This window comes from Orbicella franksi, chromosome 2 (genome assembly GCF_964199315.1).
Source record: "Orbicella franksi chromosome 2, jaOrbFran1.1, whole genome shotgun sequence".
NCBI lineage: Eukaryota > Metazoa > Cnidaria > Anthozoa > Scleractinia > Merulinidae > Orbicella > Orbicella franksi.
In genome coordinates, this window is record NC_138146.1 from 12,818,783 (window position 1) to 12,839,511 (window position 20,729).

The 20,729-nt window shown below is 37.6% G+C and overlaps 2 protein-coding genes across 2 annotated transcripts in view; one reads left to right on the forward strand and one right to left on the reverse strand.

The window, feature by feature from the left end:
* Positions 1-1,362: 1,362 nt before the first annotated feature.
* Positions 1,363-11,873, reverse strand: LOC145478058 (dihydropteridine reductase-like). Its single transcript, XM_081455958.1, has 8 exons — positions 11,610-11,873; positions 7,470-7,562; positions 6,289-6,385; positions 4,535-4,622; positions 4,152-4,204; positions 3,077-3,185; positions 2,510-2,593; positions 1,363-1,800 (listed from the first exon to the last, which is right to left on the reverse strand). Exons 1-8 carry the CDS (start codon positions 11,790-11,792, stop codon positions 1,686-1,688), a joined length of 822 nt encoding a protein of 273 aa, XP_081312084.1. The 5' UTR covers positions 11,793-11,873; the 3' UTR covers positions 1,363-1,685.
* Positions 11,874-11,949: 76 nt separating this feature from the next.
* Positions 11,950-20,729, forward strand: part of LOC145478040 (uncharacterized) — a 38,089-nt gene continuing 29,309 nt past the window's right edge. The window contains exons 1-4 of the mRNA XM_081455927.1: positions 11,950-12,400; positions 12,631-12,708; positions 13,413-13,484; positions 14,840-14,911. Of these exons, the coding sequence (XP_081312053.1) occupies positions 12,210-12,400; positions 12,631-12,708; positions 13,413-13,484; positions 14,840-14,911 (413 nt within the window). The 5' untranslated portion in view covers positions 11,950-12,209. The remainder of the gene's footprint in view (positions 12,401-12,630; positions 12,709-13,412; positions 13,485-14,839; positions 14,912-20,729) is intronic.

The following is a 20,729-nucleotide window of genomic DNA, read 5'->3' on the forward strand; positions in this document are numbered from 1 at the left end:
TGCATGGCTAACACTCGCTCCGCCGGCCGCAGTGCCGAGTTGCTGAAGGCCTCGGTTGCTTTCTTGCGGGCATCCTTGAATCTCTTTTTCGCATCATACAGTGCCTCTTTCTTCGATTCATCTGAATCAGTCAGCGTAAAGTTCTTCATTCCCTCAGCAAGACAAACCGTAGTTTGACCAGCTGTAGAAGAAAGAGAGCAGGCGTGTAGCGTCTCCATTGATGCCTCATGTACCATACTGTGCTCGCTGTCGTTTACTTTTTCAAGCACTTTATACATTAGCGTGAGTCCTTCCTTGAAAAAGTTCATGCTTGCTCCAAGGTCCTTCCAAGCGATTGCATCTAACTTCAAATTCATAGCATTGATTTCCCGAACGATCCAGTCACGAAATTTTTCATCCGTCACATCGCCTTCCTTGAGTTTTTCCGCTAACCAGTCACGGCCCTCATCCATGAGCAAACCAATAGTGGCTTTAAACACACCTACCACTATTTCTCCAGCCATTTCTTCTCAGGAAGGATATTCGACCGAAATGGAAGTTATCGAAAAAGGGTTGAAATTTGAGCACAGCTACTTCCAAAAATAGGCCTGATTTAACTATCATTATCTAAAAATGTGCTTACTTCGCCAGTTCCCGCTTTCCCCCGACGGGCATTAAAAATAACTTATTATTCAATATTTCCTCAATCCACTCGTGCCAACTGAATAAATCACAAGGGGTCAATCTTAAGCATACAGGGTTTGTCACCTATGTTTAATCCGCACTGCATACTTACTGTCTTACTTGTTTTGTTGTTGGCATACTGTCTTTACCCTGAGCCTGCGAGGGATTACACTGACCAAGCCCGTGATCTCTACGTTACGCTGCTATTTGACACTTTCAAGAGCTGTTTTAGGTTTATGTTTAGTTTCCCCTGACTACTAGATATCACATGATGATGACGACAAGTTAATTGACAGTCCTGAAAACTGATGCCGGAGCCAGATTGTTTCTGAAAATAGCCATTATTTGTTGAAACTGCTTCCACTGTACCGGGGACAGTAGGTCGAAACCCGCACAAATGTTTAAAATTATGAGTACGCTTGTTGCGGCGAAAATGAGACCCTTGACTTGTGTTAAGACTTTCTGCAATCGAAGCAGGTTATCGTCATTTGATGTTTGCACTCTCTTCTTCAGTTCTGAATCACAATCCTCTTCTTGTTATAGTTCTCAAACACATCCTTGGTGCGGCCGTCAAACACACTATTGCTGCCGGGCTCCTTGTGATCATTAAAGAGACTGAGAAACCCTGTTTGATAATTCGCACCGGCTTGGCCTTCTACAATTTGGCGAAATTGAGTTCCGGGAAAAATACTAAACTAAGATATTGCACATTACTTTATTTACCAGTTAAGTGAAATTAAGAAGCTAATTCATACATTAACATCCAAATGTTAGGTCAACCTATTCCTCTGAACATTCATTAAGTCAAGTGGAAAAGGTTCTCGTCTTTAACACCGCCATGATTATGAAATTTTCCCTAGTATAGCATGGCTATTTTCTCTGTATTAAACGGTAAATCTTTGTTCTCATAACAGATCATGGTATCTTTATATAACAACAGTTCTTGTTACAGACAGACGTTTTCCTAGTCCTACGAATCTGAGAGTGTCGATCAAATCACACACACAGGTTGTTTAGTCCAGTCACAGAAGTTCACCAGTGTGAATTTCGTATGAAGAGTTTCCATCCTTCGTGTTCAATTTAACCAAGCTTCCTCGAGCTGGAACTTTGCTACCTTGGGCCCACTCAAATAACAAGCTATGGAGTATAAAAGGACAAAGGGAAATTCATACATGTAACGCTTTGTGTAATGAAATTTTCAGATGATTACAACTAATACCAAGGCAAGTTCTATTTCTTTTGAAGTCACCGTCATACACCGCGAGAGTTGTCTTGACGCGAGACTGAGGTCTCGACATCCCAAACAGTAATCGGCACGCCGCTATAAATGCCAAAAATAATAAAAAATCATTCACTTACGAGCAAGTCGAATCCCTTGCATTCTCGGTTTATAAGGCTTCATTGTAAGATTGGCAACGATTTTGGGCGTTTTGATCCCCCGGGGGGGGGGGGGACTCCCATATAAAAAGGATGAGGGTGCTCGTCGTACGTTTTAGGGGTTAAAATAGCAGTTTTGGTGCGTCTTAGTGTGTTCAGCCTCAAATGGTCTACAGCGGGAGCTTTTGCGGTACCTTTTAGGGTATTGAGCCAAAAATATATGACAGGAGATAATGAGTTATGTAAGAATTAGTACCTCTTAGGAGGGAAAACATTTCAAGCCATGCCCACAAAACAGGATCTTTGTACCTCTTAGGGGTTCTTTTCAAAATTTCCGACGAGGACCCCGTCCTTTTTCTATTGGAGTCCCCCCCTGGGTTTCGATACTGCTCACTGCATGTGCCTTGTCCACCCCGCCCCCAATTCCGGCTAAGTCAAATGACTACAAAATTAATGTAGTTTTACTCACTTTGAAACATACTCCAGGGGTGTCCACTGAGTATGATCAGCATCAGGCATACCTTTTCTGTTACCAGGTGTGTCCAACGTCATACTGTAGTTAACATGGAAAAGCAAAAAGACCTGAAGCTTCAGACCTCTCGTGCACTGAATGTTAATTAATAACCCAATATACATGCATTAAGGGAATATGATGTGAATGATTCTGACATTGTGGAACCTCCATAGCAAGTGCTCCCACAGTTTGGATTTGTGAAAATTGACATCACAGTAAAACATCCCCTTCGTCTTGCCATTACCCCAATTTCTGCCCAGCTAAAATGCCAAAACTCTAATAGGGGTACATCAAGCTCTTATTGACTTTTGTACCTTCTTTTGTAGTATGTTAGCTACAAGTCCAGATTTATAAAATATATCCCTTTCTTCTCTTACACAGAAAAGGCTGTTGGTGACCGACAATCTTGACAAATAAGCAAAGCACAAAATCACCAAATTATCAAGCGTGGTTATCTGAAGTGAATCAATGTAGTTAGACTCCAGTTGTCTTATCATTGACTGGATTACCACTCCAACTTACGGTAAAATGGCTAGAACTGATGCAGCAGCTGGAAGACCTCCATTCTCTGCTGCAAGTCCTTTAACTAACTGGTGAACTGCAGCCTTGGCCATACCATATCCCAACATTCCTGTCATTAACAAAACCATTGAAAATAAGAGTATTGAAAAATCTGAAATTAAAATAATTTCAACCATAAATAGACAAAATGAAAGTAAGCCTTGTGACTCTAGAGGCCAGTGTTTAACACTGCCCATGGTGATATGTTGATATCTCTACTTAACTTTAAAAATTGTTGATGCCTAAATGTTATTCTTTTTATGTTGTAGCACCAATTTGAAAGGAATGTAAATTTCTTTGTCTCTCTGTTTATTATTATGTAATTTTTCCTGATAATAAACACATCCACCAAGATTGCAAGAAGGCTACCTGCATATCAGTCCACATGATTGCGTTAACTTTTCTCTGGAAATTGAAATAAAGTTTGTAAGCGTGCATTGTGACTGCAGCTCTGTGCAGTCAGTTTCACATTCCATAAGATAGCGAGTGCTTAGCCTCCTTGAACAAGTTATCTGAGTTAAAGCTTGTCACGCACTCCTCTCCAAACAGCTCCAGCATAGGAGGCTAAACTAGTAAGAATTGTTTTAAACATTTATCACAACTTTTATTAAATATGGCGTCTTCCTGATTGTTATCTCAAGTCCATGTGTTGTATTACCCATGTGTCATACATGTACATGTATGTCTGGGGCAGATGCAACTCTTTGAGTTAAGTCCCACAGTCCAGCCACACCCACATAGCTTTTGAACCAGATTTGTACATAACATGACACCTTTGCTTGTCTGTGCAGTGTAAGAAATAGAAAAATCAACATTGTTTGGGGCGTGGGGGGGGGGGGGGGGATTGTTTCCAAGACGCTCAAAAATCAAATTTTACTGCCAAGTGTCTCAACACTTTTGTTGCCCATTGTAGCTACTGTCATTTATTTATCAATCGCTTGTCAATTAAAGTGCTTCAACGAAAAAAAAAAAAAAAAAAAAAAAAAAAAAAGAACAGATGTCAATCAGGGATTTTACATTAAAGCAGTATGCTCACCTGGTGTACCACCCAGGGAGGGCTGGGCACCTGTTAGACTCAACAAACCATTCCTAGAAGTATACAACAGAAGAGAGTGATGAAAGGCCTAAACAAATCAAATATCATTACCTATTTATTACTACATGTAACCCTTGAGTGTTTGTTACATAAAGGTTATCACAATAGGCTACTTTCGATATATTAAAACAGTCTATTAAGTAATCACTCATGTAAGCTAACTCTGGTTTATCCTGGCTGGTTCCTGTAGTTCTGATTAGGACTACAGTTCTATTTACTGAGTCCTTCCACTGAATAAAGATGCACTGCCTAGAGTGGCCATTGTGTAGAGGTTCACGGATGGTCATGATTTATAGCTCAATATGGCAGCTAATAATACATACTCCTTCAAGTGTTTGGATGCAATACTGGCAGCAATAAGAGATGTCCACACACTCTGCTTAAACATCAAGTCAGCATTCTTAATAACAGCTGATCAAGGGAAAAAAACATTTAATACAATAACATGCAATACATGCATAGTACACATTTGATCATAATAGGTATAGTACAATATATTATATCTAAAGTCATCAATGAAAGTTCAATCAAAATCAATTTTTGGGAAGTTATTATTACAATGAATGAGTTGCCAGTAATCAGATACCTGTGTTTGCGCAAATAACTCTGGAATTGCCCGGGGGCAAACATTGCAAGTCGCTAGAAGGAAATGTATGGCGAAAAGTTGTTTTGACGCCCAAAAACATGGTTTTGGGGAGTAATCAACGTTTTTTCGCCATTGTTTTATCGCAAATGGATTTTGGCAATGTTGATACATGGAAAATGTAAGTTGCCGTTTGAATAACCATGAAATAAGTGATAAAATTTACCGATAAACTCCTTTTTGCTTGCGTGAGGTTTATTGTGAAATACATTGATGAGAATATTGAAAATTTCAATACACGCCTGATCTCGAGTGGCTACCCAGTGCAAATGGGAGAAAAGACCCTCCGAGAAGTTAAATATAAAGACAGAAAAGAAGCTCTAAAACAAAAATCAAAAATTGCAGAAGGAACCACTACCCTTTGTGTCGGGCAATTTCACTCAACCGTCAATACCAAACTTTGGAAAGCATGATCACGCACAAATGGCACTTTTAAATACAAATACTCAGAGATATATTCAAGGAGCCACCCTTGATCTGTTATAGAAAAAAAACAAATCACTGAAATACATGCTTGTAAAAGCAAAACAAAGGCTTTGAGCAACACAGTAGCCACACAGCGTGAGTCACACGGACTCATTTGTCATTAAATCAACCCTAGACAGTACAACGATCTCCACCGGGCTTATTTCCAGTGTTATTTGCATGACTGAGCTTTCAAATACGCCAAAAGTAGCCTGTACACAACCTAAAAGGCTTTACTGGGTTATTTCCTCTCAATTTATACCTAATTAATTTTGTAATATTTTCAGACCATTACGCGATGTAAATTTCACAATAAACCTCACACAAGCAACGGAGTTTATCAGTAGATTTTGTCACATATTTCCCAGTTATTCAAACAAAAACTTACACATTCCACATATTAACATTGCCCAAATCCACTCGTGTTAAAAACGACGGCGAAAAAGCATTCATCTCTCTCAAAAATCGTTTTGAATTCTTGTACCTCGAAACAACTTTTCGCCATACATTTCATTCTAGCGACTAGCAATGTTTGCCCCCTGATGATCCAAGAGTTCTTCGCGCAATCATGGGTATCCGATTACTGGCAACTCATTCATTATAAAATGAAATGTTATCAACCTGCCACAGTACAGGAATATCATCTATTGAGATTCATCTTGAAATTAAACTAAATGTTACTGATAATTAATTAAATGTTACTGATAATCAATGAAATCAACTCTCTAATCCTCAGTTGATAATAATGTTACCAGTAGAACATCGATTAATATTACTTCTAAAATTTCCTGTTAAATGCTTCAATGAGCCACTGATCCTTTGACCCCTTAAAGTGTCTACATAGAAATAAATATAATTACACAACTCTCTCTCATTTTTTGTGTGCAATAGTCCATCTGACTAGCATGCCTCATTAAGTTCATTCATAGAAAACTTAGGCTTGTTGTTTAATAATTTACTATTGTTTACCTTTGCTTTTGGCACTTCCACCAGCCCATCCTCCGGCAACACATATTATTGCATCAAATTTGTTACCATCAAGAAGCTCCTCAACCTTAGGCTGGATCTGTGAAGGCACATTACGAGGGATGGATTAAAATAATCATGGTGCATGTTATTAATTGTTTGCTCAAACTCGGAAATTATCATTCTAGAGAGGTTTTTTTTTTCTTTCAAGTTGCAAAAAATACTTCTTACTGCCCAAGTGTGAGACACTTAAAGAATATTGCCCAACTACCTTCTGTACATAATGTACAGAAGGTAGTGGGGCAATATTATGTATGCTTTTAGAAACATTTTACCATCCAAATTTTGCCAGTCAGGCCTGTATATACATGTACATAGCTCATGCATGCATTGTCTGTGGACATTATGGGAATATCCAGTCCTGACTAGTTTTTACCCAATTACATCACACATCGTACTGCAGTTTCCATATTACCCTGTAAAGCTTGTTTTCCAAAAAGATTGTACTTTGACAGGAAGAAGGGTATTAGGAAAGAAATGGGCTCCTATCCCCCAACCCCTACCACACCATTTTCACTAAACACAAGCCTCATGTTATTGGGTTTGTGGATCAGAGATATATAACCTTGGTATGACGCTGATACTGAGAGTTACATTCACAAATTTGCTATTAGTTAATTAGAAGCCATTACACTGCAATATGAAATCACTGAGTGACCTAATATCCAAAGATTATGGACAGATTTAGACAAATTTGGGCTTGATAAGTACCAGATTATAACATTTGCTGTACCAGTATTTCTGTAGCGTATCAGGCTTGTTTGCATTTCGTGTCACCATGGATATTTTGGCTAGAGTCTGGTCAAAATATTAACCATGCCTTAATTGACAAAGCTGACTTGATATGCTGTGAGAAAACCAAAAAGGTGCATGATAAAATATCAAAACCAAAAAAATTACAATAGTCAAACACTTATTCAGAAAGAAATAGGGTGGCTTTCAATTGAGTGTCAAAAAACCAAAAGTAAGCTAATTACTTAACAATTGGACCGCTCGCCCAATCTCAAACCATAGTTAAACCGAAACCCAAGCCAAACTGATTACTTCTGTCACTCAATTGAAAACCATTCTAGGGCCATGTACAGTGTAATGTTTACTGCATGCTCTTTTCAACCCTTGGTTACCTCTTGATTCTGTTCAGTCCAGGAGTCTGTCTTGGTCACAACAACATTGGCATGTGCCTCTTCATTAGGAGACAAATCAATTGAAGCTACCCACTATGAAATATTCAAACACAACCATTAAGTCAACACTTAGTGATTACAATTAAAACAAACTTTTCCACTTTAAGCCAGTTGAAGGGCTGTATGCATATCCGCCTCATGTCAAAGTTTAGGTTATATTTTGATTTTTCCCTCTGAATTGCCAGAAAAAATCTCAAAACAAGTTTCTGCCCCACAACAAGGCAAAAAACTTTGTCTCACTTCAAGTTTTGAAAGCAACAATTTTATTCCCACCTCAAAAAACGGAAAAATGTTGATTTCAGGTCAACGCAAAAGCTCAAAGATGTTGATTTCACTTGAAAAACAATAGCATCTTGGTCTCACCTCAAAGATGCTTTTTTCACTTAAGGAACAGGTAAATGTTGATTTCATGAGAATGCAAGACAGCAGAGACGCTCATTTCACTTAAAAAACAGTTAAATGCTGATTTCACATCAATACAAAAGCTCAAAGATGTTGATTTCACTTCAATGGCAACCAGGTCAACGGCAACCTCAAACACGCTTGTTACACTTAAGGAACAGTTAAATGTTGATTTCACAAGAATGTGAGACAGCAGAGATGCTCATTTCACTGAAAAAAACAGTTAAATGTTGATTTCACACTAAAGCAGAAACTCAGAGATGATGATTTCACTTAAAAAACACTAATAGGTTGATTTCAGGTCAACGGGGCCTCCTCACAGACTCTTTTTTCACTTAAGATTTAACAGTTAGATGTTGATTTCACAGGAATGTGTGACAGCAGAGATTGTTAAGGAAGAGTGAAAGGAAGCTCTCCAGGTTAGGATGATTTGGTCCCCTGATCCCAGAAGTTCAAAACACCACAAATCATGTCATTTTGGAATAAAATTTCTGCTATAATTGATCACTACTTGTTGGCCATTATCTGCGGGACTCCTTTTGTCAATAACTTCAAAGAATCCAGTTCCTCTTACTTATACTACTGTTAACCAGGCCACAAAAGCCACGAAACGTCCATAGAGCGTGATTGCAACACTTGGCAAATGGGCCACAACTCATGAGAGGATTTTTTTTCTTGGGCAAGAACTGCTCTTGGACTTTGCTACCTGCTGGATCAATCTGACTTCAAACACCAATAATTTGATTTTACCTTCGTTCGAAAAAACATTTTGCTTCTTTAAAATGTGCTGATGACTTATGGGTTTATCAAGTCTTCATGATGCCTCTCAACCACCAGGCTTGCAAGCATGCAAGGTATTTTAAAAGAGCACTTAAGAGCATCATATCTCTTTTCTGTTCGATGGGATTTCCAATTCATGTGTTGTTTCACATCACAATAACCAATTTAATTACAACCTGGTTCCCAGGTTCTGACTTAATTTCCTATTTTCCTTCAACTTACAAGAGGACAGCTGTAAGATTCTGAGAGACTTGATTTTGACTTTGAACACTATAAACAGAAGCTTCATTTTATATGCTGTTAATTGATGCAATTTAACAAAGTCAAGGTGGCTAACTACAGTTTTGATGGATTATAATGGCCCAACCTATAACTCTTTTGAAAAATGTTCCAAGATGTTTTTCCTTTCTCTATTTATAATGGTAATAGGACTGAGTGGAATCCAATTTGGTCTGTAATCATATGCAGGAGTCCGATTTGTTAATCATGAGTATGATTACAGACTGAATTGGACAACACGATGTCCTGTTACCAATTAATCAAAACTAGGACAAAGTTCGAGTAACGGACAAACCATCGATTGATCGCTGAACGATTAAACGTGGTTATGAATGTTGAAAAACACAGCAGTTTACTCATCAAAGTGCACTACAACAGCGTGCACAAAATGACGCATACCGTCCAATTAATGCTCAAATCGGGCTGCTGATAGCCAATCACGTTCGAGAATTTTGTTATAGTTTTGATTAACTGTTTAATTAATAAGTCTTTCACTATTCTATGTGAAAGTTAAACAATTAAATGTCAACAAATAGCCGAAATGAACAACTGAGTATCTAAGGAGACACAGGGTACTAGTACGTTAAATCATGTTTTTCTCGAAAATTATATACCCACATGACCCCACCTCAAAATTTCAGAAATAAGAAATTGGCTCTGATTAAACATTCATGTAAAGTAAAATAAAAATCTGTAAGACAGATTTTTTGCAAACTAAGAAAATGTGAAATCAAAAATTTTGGCTCTACACGTGATTGACCCCTACAAATCAACTGTAAAAATTTCATCATGGGTTGTACAGTAGGTTTTCGAGCAATTGTTGATCAAAGACTGGCTTTTACAAACTTGGATGAGAATTGAATTGCGCATGCCCTTTTTCTAAGCGTGCGCTCATGTGACGTCATGAATCACGTGCGAGAAAGCAAGAGTAATTTAGAGCTCTTTTACCAGTTGTTTATTGAGTTTTTTTTGTCATATTTTTTGGCCCTAGGCTTAAACACATGTTTGAATGGAGTTTGAAACTATTGCCATGTATACTGAAGTGATTTAACACCTTTCAAGCGTTGAAGTGTTTTTTGTTTCTTCTTAGGGCTGCTTGCATCATTTGTGCATGCACAATTAATACTGACGTCTGGCAAGCAATCATAGCATGTGCTACTAGTCTCCGAGAAACTGTGTTAAGCCACCTTAACAACAAAGAGTAGCTGGTACTTCTGGACAGTGGTATTCGTATGGTATTGCAAGCTCAGTGCACTTCGCCATTAATAGTGTGTTCCAGCCTGGGGTTCCCTCGAACGTTTTGGCCGTAGGATTGAGCAGTTTCCTGCACATCTTTGGTCTATTCATTGACGTCTTTCTGCACCCCTCCCCCCTCCCCCCTCCCCTCCCCGTCTCCATTGTTAACTCAGTGTGAAGGGTGCCTGGAAGACTACGTAGGGGCTCATGGCTGGGTTGCAGGCAATGCCTGCCATGGGAGCATTATACTGTCTAGGGGCTGGCTGGTCACAGTGGAGGCCCCTGGATATCCCAGGCACCCATCTTCCATACAGCATGATGCAGTTGTCAAGTATCACTGGCAAAGGACGCCACCATCTTTGCTTGAGAGAAAGCTCTCTTGACTCAGACAGATTTTCTTCCGCTCGTATGTCATGCTTGTAGTCACGCTCGCACATTCACTTGATTTGCGTTCTTCCCCACGGATTTTTGAGCAAAAGAGGGACTGCTCACAGTCTATAGCTACAACAATTAAGTTGTGCACATGTGATATAGGACACTTGTGTACGTATGTATGGCATGCGCTTCTGCAACAAATTTTGCATACACAACATTGTACATGTTTTTAGCATGTTACTTATGCTGTTTTATGCTCAATAACTATTGTTTGTAGCCTTAAGAGTACTATTTTAGTTGTTGAAGTTACTGTAGACCTTCAAGGGCCTGTTTTGTCCAAAATTATTTTTTTACACCAAATTCAAGACTTCTACTTTGTCTGAATTTTCAAAAAAAAAGTAATTATTTTAAAAACCAAAAACACGACCGAGTTACCCACAAAAACGTAAATCACTGGAACAATAGCGATATATGCATAGACGGTGCTATGCTTGTCGGGTAAAGAACAAGGCATACACGTGACCCTGTGGGGTCTGTGTGTCCACAGAATATTGAGATATTTGTGCAATATTTGAAACATGGATGAGCTATCAATGTGCCTTTCTTACAAACTGATAGCTTATCGATTATCTGATACACTAAGAAATATACGAGTTTTTCGATCGATGAAACTCAGTGAGCTCATTTTGCAATAACCCAGTACGCTTATGGAGCCTCACAGCAAGATTGATAAGAAAATGCATTATAAATGTTGGTTTCACATCATATCCGAAAGCTCTTACTTAAAATATAAGATTTATAATGTCATTTACGTTTATTGACGTCCTCGTGTCCAACAACAACAAAACTTTATCCAAAACGCTCTTGAGCGAATATAAGAAGCTGATCATTGATCTTGCTGTAAGCTCCAGAACCCTCACAACCACAAACAGAAATTTGGCGCGCTTTTTCGAGCCCTTCCAAAATAATGATCATGGTGCATATCAAAAGTTATAAGGTTGTCCTTACCCAATCTTTGGATTTAAAATAGGACACACAGGTTGCTCCGAGAGCTCCTTTTCCGCCATAAACCAAAACTCTCGCTGCTGCCATTTTCAAATCCTTCCCACGTGAGGAAGACTGCAAAACCTTACCCATCCACCAGTAGTGGCAATATGTTACCCGCCAGGGTACCGTAGTGCACTTTCGCATAGTAATGGTATTTTGAAAATTTTTAGTGCATTATTGGATTCATTTTAAATGTTACTGTACGAACGTTAACTCATTTATTTCTAATATTAAACTTGCACTGAATTTAAAGACAAATACAATGCTTTACAGTTCGTACGAAATATGTCAATGGGAGTCCCCTGGGAAGTATTTTGTCATTGACCTTGATTGAAAATGCAAATGACTCGCTTTCCTGATTCTATAGTGGAAGACGGTCAAGTGAGTCAAGCATGTAAGGTTGTTTACAAGATTGTAGCGCCGGGAATCCTGCTAAAATATGTTCGAAAAGATATAGCACGAATTAATTGAAGTGCCTCATTTATGTTGGTGGAGAAGGCGTGTGTTCTTCGTTCATCAGTCACCTAACAGCAAACCTTTTCACTGTCACCCCGCGCCATAATGAAAACAGTGCTCACAAATCTCATCTTTGTGTTGCTGTTGTGGTTTGGATGTGGAGTCGGCCCTTCATTAAACTGCCCGCCAGAATGCGAGTGTGAAGATAAAGGAAATGGCTTACTAGTGAACTGTGCGAATAAGGGATTGAAGTCGCCAATCAACCCTAATGATCTCCCTGCCAACACGTTCGAACTGTGAGTATAAGGTCATGCTGTATAGCTAATTTGACATATTCACTTTTTCATCTCTGTCTGTTATACTTGGTGTCTTGTTTTAACCTCGTTATGAGTTGTGCTCAAAGTGTGAATGCTCTGTAATAGCCAGCATCGCTTATAATAAGCTTATGTGAAGGTAAGTCTTGCATAAATAATTTTCATCTATTCAGAATATTGATGTGTTTTGCCTAATTGTGTCTCCCTTGCAGGGATCTGTCAAATAATGCGATAGAAACCATCGTAAACAATGCCTTCAAAAGGAAAAATCTAACAAAGTTTAGAAAACTGTAAGTTTGATCTTTTTAGGGCGTGAAAAGTCAGTTCATTAGTTTTATGAATCAATGAACTACACATGAACGATATGTTTTTAATATGCATCCACATTAAAGTGATCCTTTTGTTATTTTGCGAGTAGTTTTCATTGTTCAATTTGTAATGGGTCTCGGGATTGCTTAAAATAGAACGCAATGGATATGTACTATAGTTAATAGAGGCCAATATCAGTTTGTACCAAAAACTTAATATAAACACCTCTTTCTACAAAAATCTTGAGATATCGATTCCGTTCTTTAGCTTGAAAGGAATTTCTGATTTCCTTCCGATCGGATTCTGGGCGTTTCTCGGGTTGTCTCTTGAGATAAAACCGCTGTTAGAAATGTATCTTATGCCAGTATGCATCAGTTTATTTTGAAAACAATCTTTATATTTAAGCTTGTTTATCGTTTTTTTTTACTGGCTATCCCAATGGGCATATTTTTCTGCGCGCCAGACGTTGTAAATCAACTGCAGATAGAACTCATCAGTCGACACAAAGAACATTGACTGCCTTGATCGAGTAAAAGTTCCCATTTCCCACAATTAAGCTTACATCTACCTTAATTTCTTTGCAATATATATTTACATATTTTTTATTTGCACTTCCGTTGGGAACAGTGAGCGTGTGAAGATTTTATTCGCAAATCCTTATCTCTTATAATTTGTTTTGTTTCAGAAATTTGTCTGGCAATAGACTTCAAATGATTGCACCAGATGCGTTTTCTGGATTAAATAAATTAACAAGGATGTAAGTTAAATGATTAGTTTTCTTTAACTCTTGAAAAATGCAAAGCAAATATTGTACAGCAACCTTTAATTAAAATAATTTGTACCATTATTCCCCTGTTTCAGATGTTTTGCAAGATAAGCTGGGCATGTGGAAAAGGGTGTGGTCACTAATACAAAACAAATTCAACTCCACAGGCAAAAACATGGACACTATTATGGGATCTTCCAATAACATTGGTGAACACAATACTGGCAACTTCATTTTGAGATTAAGAGTAATACAAGAGGTCATAAAGCCAACAATTCAATGTTACTAAATTGAAAGGTGCTTACTCATGATCATTCTATCCCCCAACCCCCACCCCCACACTTACAATGAAACATATGTTCCTATAAGTGTATTATGGGTAACATCTTTTTGTTGCCTCCTTTTTTGAGGTCATGGCTTATTTTACAGTTTTTAACATTTGTTTAGACACTGAATTGCCATATCGTTAAAACTCTTAGACAAATTGCTTTTTTTAGCAGAACTTTAACTTTATGATGTTTGGTTCGGACTTGAGTAACATGGTCTTGTGACCAGTTACTCATAATAATTGATGTCAAGTGACTGCCATACGAACAGCTTTGCTTTCACTGCCATTATTTGATCTAATCAGTATAAATTCAGTCTAGTAAATATCAGGGGAATAATTCAATGTATATTGTGCAAGATTTTATTTAGGTTTTGAAAAAAATGTCAACATTGTGTAGCATGGTAAAATATTTACTCACACCCATTTCAATATCTGTAAAAGTTGCCATCATCAATTTTTAAGAGAGATTGTCCAAATGTCTTTCCAAAATTGGTTCAATATCTAGATTTTGCATATCCTTCTAGTTCTGATACATGTATAAATTTGCAGAAATAAAACCTAAAAATAAAAACACAAAATCCTGGAGATCAGCAATTTTTAATCACCTTCTTAACCAAAAACAGTCTTGTTTAAATTACATGTAGAGTTCTGCCAATTTATCCACATAAATGCATCAAATCTCAGAAAAATTTCTCTAAAAAACACCAAAAATCGGCTAAAATATCTGCAAAAAACTACTTAAGCACTTTTTCTTTATGTTTGGGAGATTAAGTGATCCGTATGGGAGACCAGGAGATTTGGCCTGTATCCAGGAGACTCCTGGAGGGTTAGCATTGATGTACCTGTTTTTATCACCTGAATTCCTAAGAGATGCAGTGACACAAAACTGTTGTTTTTGTTTAATCTTGGTTATCCTCTGATAAAAAAGAAAGCTAACCATTGCATGATGATCTTTTACTCATTTTTCCATTGTTAACATTTATTGTGTATGATAAATTTACTCTAACTTGCATTTCAGTGATCTTAGCAACAACAAATTATCCGTTCTTAATGAAGGTGTCTTTGGAAAGCTGAGAAACATCAAAAACATGTGAGTTCTTCCATCTAGATAATTTATATTATGATAATTTACATTATTTACCATTAACAGCGATTTTATAGTTCTAGTGTAGCACCTCATTGTGAATCATTTAAATAAGATGTACTATGTATGTATGTCTGTATGCAAGTTTGTATGTACAGTTAATTGATGGGAGTGTGGTAATTGATTCATGAATTTAACTAACTATTAACCAATTAACTAACTAATAACTAGCTCAAGGTTTCTATCACTTATTATTGACAAGAGGCACAGTTCTGAAATGACCTGTACATTTAAAGTATGTGCACTGTACATGTATCAAAGTTTATAGACAAGAGTGAGTGCCTTGCTACGGAAATAGTTAGACTGTTATTTTGGAGACACATGTATCAGTTGTTCCTGGTTAGAAGTGTATTTGAATTAATTTCACATGGTTTACAACTGACGCCATTTAGGAAAGAGCACGTGACGACATTCCTTCATGTTGAACAGTAATTTTATGTTGCTTGCTAGGTCTTAAAATTTGGCTGCACTATATTTTGATTTTTAGCCTCCTTGATCTTTTACCTGAAACTGCTTGGTCACAATTTACATGTGGGGCATGTAGTAAAATGAATCTCCAAGTTGCAAGTTGACAAATTAAGTATCCTCATCGTGACATTCTTATATTGAATCCACAATTCTGAAGTCATCAGAAATAAATTGTAAACAATTTAATTTATGTCGTAAGATTTCTTCACATCATTCTTTGGGAAAAGAAATGTTATTAAGAGCAGCTTCGCCTAAATATCAACTAGACTTGGAAATAGCGAAAAAATCGAATTTCTTCAAACTCGCCCAGAATGAAGCCCTACGGGCACTAGTTACAAAAATATTGTTTTAAGTTCGATAAATCAAAAATTATTTTTTTACACAATTTTTTCGTTCGATGCCCCAAATCGGCCAAAATCAATCGAAAATGAGCAGCATATTCAGAGGCTTGTAAACTCAAAAGTAAAAATCTTCATAACAAACTGATTGCACGTTGTATTTGTACTTCCTTTCTTGTATATTTAGAGCTAAACAGCAACAACCCCAGACAGCTTAACAAGAGGTCTACATTTAGCCTATTTTCAAATGCTAAAAAGGCGTTCTGGTACATGGCTTTTCCCAAAACGACTAGTTTGGTCCGAAAGAGCATTGTTTCTTCTTCAAATTAGTGAAATAAAATTTTTGGGTAAATAAAATCGCGAGCGCTGAGATAGCGAACTAAATGCAGCACTTCTTCCTGAAAACGTGACCTTTGACCCAAGCGTAACGGAAACCGATTACTGCGAGAAAACCCGGAAGAAAAGCAAACACTTCGTTATTTTAAAACATTTTCAAGTGATTTCTCGCCGAAACCATTATTGCAAGAAACTATTTCCAGATATGAAATCTTACAGGGTCAAAGAAGGAGCTAAAGGATGCTTTTTCACACAATAACTTTGTTTGCTGAGAATTGAAGTCAATGACCGTTAACGAATTCCAGTGAAATTTGCGAACTTGAATTATGTTAGCCAATGCTTACCTGAATATTTATATTTATAGCAGAATCATCTTCTTGGATTAGCCTTCAAAAGATGCTGGATCTAGCTTTGGAAACCTCTAAAAGAAGAAATGTTTAATGTTCAGTGACCTGCCCACTGCTATAAATTCCATGCACATGCCGACTGCATGTTTGTCGTAAAACTAACTGAACTCCACTGACAGTTTCCATAGGCAACCCCAAAATAAACAATCCCGCAAAATGTAAAGTGAAATTGGCTGTCTTTGGGAACAGTTAGAAGCTAGAGTCAAGTTCCATTGCCTTTAAAAAGTGCTTGACTTTACTTCGTTCACTCAGTAGTTACTGTCAGGTTCGAATACTGTGTATCTCAGTCACGCCAAAACGCTGCAGACCATGCAGACTGAGTAAGTTTCCCATACAAAGAGGGTCCCCAATAGGTTTGGCGGGATGTGGGATTTGGCTTTTTTTCGCCGTGATATTTGGGATTTGAGCTGAAAACAGGGGTGGGAAGCGGGAAGTAAAATTACGAGCAGGAGCGGTATTTCGTGTTTTTATAGGGTTGGGATGTGGGATTCGTAAGGGAAACAGAGCGGGATATGGGATTTCAATTCTTACATGACCTCATAAATTGTTATTTGACCAGGGCAAAAACCACAACCTGGCAGAAACGAACCTTTTGTGTTTATAGCTGCATCAGGTTTCAAGTAATGAATAGCAACGACTCTGTACCCTGTCATGTTGTGCCAAACATGCATCATGAGACTGGCTGGGTCCTAGACCAACATCTGTCCATTTCTGACATTTTCAACACTTGTGTCTGCAATCTTGCCCCCCCCCCCCCCCCCCCGATCCTTTCTAGTTCGCGCAATTCCTATTGGTCCTTTTCTTCTTTTAATTATATTGTAATAATTTTGTGACCAATAAAGTTGATAGACATCAGTTTTTCTAGTCTTTCGACCTTTTCCGGAGCGCTTGTCTTGTTTTGACCAGGACAGCCACACCAGATGGCGGTGATAGTGATTTACCATACGATGCGCCATGTATTACGGAAATGATGCGCGAGCAGGAATTCCTTCATTCGGAAAGAAAAGAACTGAGCCCAGATTTCAAGGAAAGTGATGACACTGAACGTTTTGAAAGAAACTGTCAAGTGTATTTACGGGCCATCTCTTAAATATGGGAATGAACAATCTTTTTCTTTCAGATACCTGGAGAAAAGAAAAAAAAAAGTAAACCTTTTACAGAAGGAAATGTTATAATCATTTGTGCTTACTTATCTGCTACCCATTGAATTCTTTTGTGATCTTTTATACGATATCTATTTTTAAAACGTTTCTGTGTTAATAATTAAATTAATTATTAATGTAACAAATTAATAAGTAACGCGGAAATGTCTTCGAAAAGTTGGCGGGATCGGGATTTCCAGGCAAAAAAGGGCGGGATGGTGGGATTAACAGGAAAAAATGGGCGGGAAAGCGGGATCTGAGAACCCTCTACAAAGTCTTTTACGCGTTTGCCTATTGAATCAAAAGTCACATACTGCGCTTGTGGTGTCTGTGGATAAATGACAAACTTTCAGATATATTGAACACCATTTTGTAACTAGCGCCAAAAAAAATGAGTCAAAATTAAAGGCCCAAACAAGTCTGCACGGTCTGCAGTATCTTGGCATGACCGATTCGCGGTATTCGAACAAGACAGTAAGAAATACTGCGTGAACAAAGTCAACGCAATCAAATAAAATCAAGCACTTTTTAAAGGTAATGGATCTTGACTCTAGCTTCTAACTGTTCCCGAAGACAGCCAATTTCACTTTAGATTTTGCGGGATTGTTTATTTTGGGGTTGCCCATGGAAACTGTCAGTGGAGTTCAGTTAGTTTTACGACAAACATGCTGTCGGCATGTGCATGGAATTTATAGCAGCGGGCAGGTCACGGAACATTAAACATTAATTTATTTTGTTTCCAAGTGTGGATCCAGCTTCTTTTGAAGGTTAATCCAAGAAAACGACTCTTCTATAAATCAGTATAAATATTCAGGTAAGTATCGGCTAACATACTTCAAGTTCGTAAATTTCACTGTCGAACTCGTTAACGGTCATTGACTCCAATTCTCAGCAAACAAAGCCCTTGAAATACACCCTTTAGCTCCTTCTTTGACCCTGTAAGATTTCATGTCTGGAAATAGTTTCTTGCAATAATGGTTTCGGAGAGATATCACTAGAAAATGTTTTAAAATAACGAAGCATTTGCTTTTCGTCCGGGTTTTCTTGCAGTATTCGGTTTCGTTACACTTGGGTCAAAGGTCACGTTTTCAGGAAGAAGTGCTGCATTTAGTTTGCTATCTCAGCGTTCGCAATTTTATTTTCTCAAAAATTTTATTTCACTAATTTGAAGAAGAAACAATGCTCTTTCAGACCAAACTAGTCGTTTTGGGAAAAGCTGTGTACCAGAACGCCTTTTTAGCATTTGAAAATAGGCTAAATGTACATGTAGACCTCTCGTTTAGCTGTCTCGGGTCGTTAATTTAGAAAAATCGTGAAATATTTTAGTTCTAATCAAATTGCGATCTGTTTAGCTCTAAATTTACAAGAAAGGAAGTACAAATACAACGTGCAATCAGTTTGTTATGAAGATTTTTACTTTTGGGTTTACGAGCTTCTGAATATGCTGCTCATTTTTGATCGATTTTGGCTGATTTGGGGCATCAAAATGAAAAAACTGCGTGGAAAAATAATTTTTGATTTATCGAACTTAAAACAATATTTTTGTAACTAGTGCCCGTAGGGCTTCATTCTGGACGAGTTTGAAGAAATTCGATTTTTTCACTATTTCCAAGTCTAGTTGATATTCAGGCGAAGCTGCTCTTAAGATCTTTTATCCATAATTATCATGTTGTACTAGATAATAATAAAAGCAAAAGATCAACAACTGATTTACAAGCGTGAGTGAAGAACATTATTAACTGTTCTACAACCATATAGCAAGGGAAGGAATGTGCTCATGTGCGTATGCTGTTCCGTTTGACAGCTTCAAGCCAAGTGACCCAAAACATTGTCTTTGTTGCTCATGGCAACTGTAACCTGCATCTCCTAAAAGCATTCTACCTATTTCAGTAGTACTTACTGTTATTGTCTCAGCATAACATGGCAGATCTACTGGGTACTGAACATAGAGTAATAATAAAACTTGTTTCCAGAGAGTTTTACTTTAGGTAATATTAAATATTACTTAATCATTTATGGCCATGTTCAACAGAAATAACATCCACACTCTAAGAACGTAATTGTTTCAGCATAACCCAATGACAGATATCTATCAAATTCATTTCAAAAACTTAAGAGCCAGTGCCCATAACTATGGACCAAACAACGGCACAAGTCGAAAAATCGATTTTACTCATTTTTTGCCCATAGATTGGCCCTAGCTAGTAAACAAACGGACCATAGTTAGTTTCTGCTAATGCAGTTTTTTTGGGGAGAAATATGGGAAAAACGATTTCGCCCCGATCGAGCTCAAAATCTACTTCCTGTTATGCTAAATTTTCTGAAAATTTGATTGCTTTGCGCGTCGTACAGCAGCTACTTGAGAATCTTTCAATGGTCTTTACATTCAGCTCAGGTCTTCATGGTATGACTGAGCGAAAAATAAAATAAATCGAGGTTTCTTTTGAGCGCGAAACGAGATCCAACAGAAACGCAAAATATTACGTTGTGTTGCAAACGAATTATAGCACTAAAATATCGCCATATTTTTCTATGGGCTATAACTTTAAATACCATGAAAACACTTTCTACGGGTTAACTGTACACCCACCTGTTTGAAAATCAAAAAACATCTCTGGGCAAATGGTTTTAAGTCGCCCGCCTTGGCCTGTGCTTCTGGTAAATTTTTCCCTGAACCGCCGTGAGAATGTAAACAATTGCGTGACGCGGGCGGTCACCCTGAATACATAATTCGTTTCCAACAAACGTACCGCAGATGGCTATCTTAGAACATTTGGGTGAAAAAAGAAAAACAAAATGGACCACTTTTAACTTTAATATTTTGAAAGTCATCGCTTTGGAAATTTCGTTAATTAAAAACGCCAATTAAAAGCAAATTTACTTGGAGTTCGGGTGTTATTGCTATGTCGTTTTAAGCTGTCGTTCTTTCTTTGATCATTTTAATTACAAGAACGAGTTCTAGAAAGAAAATCGTTTTAAGTTCATTTGTTAAGCGTAATGACAAGTCGATATTGTTGGTTTGTAGCCTCACGCGATCTGAAGGAACGCTACAGTGATTAAATTTGTATTTGTT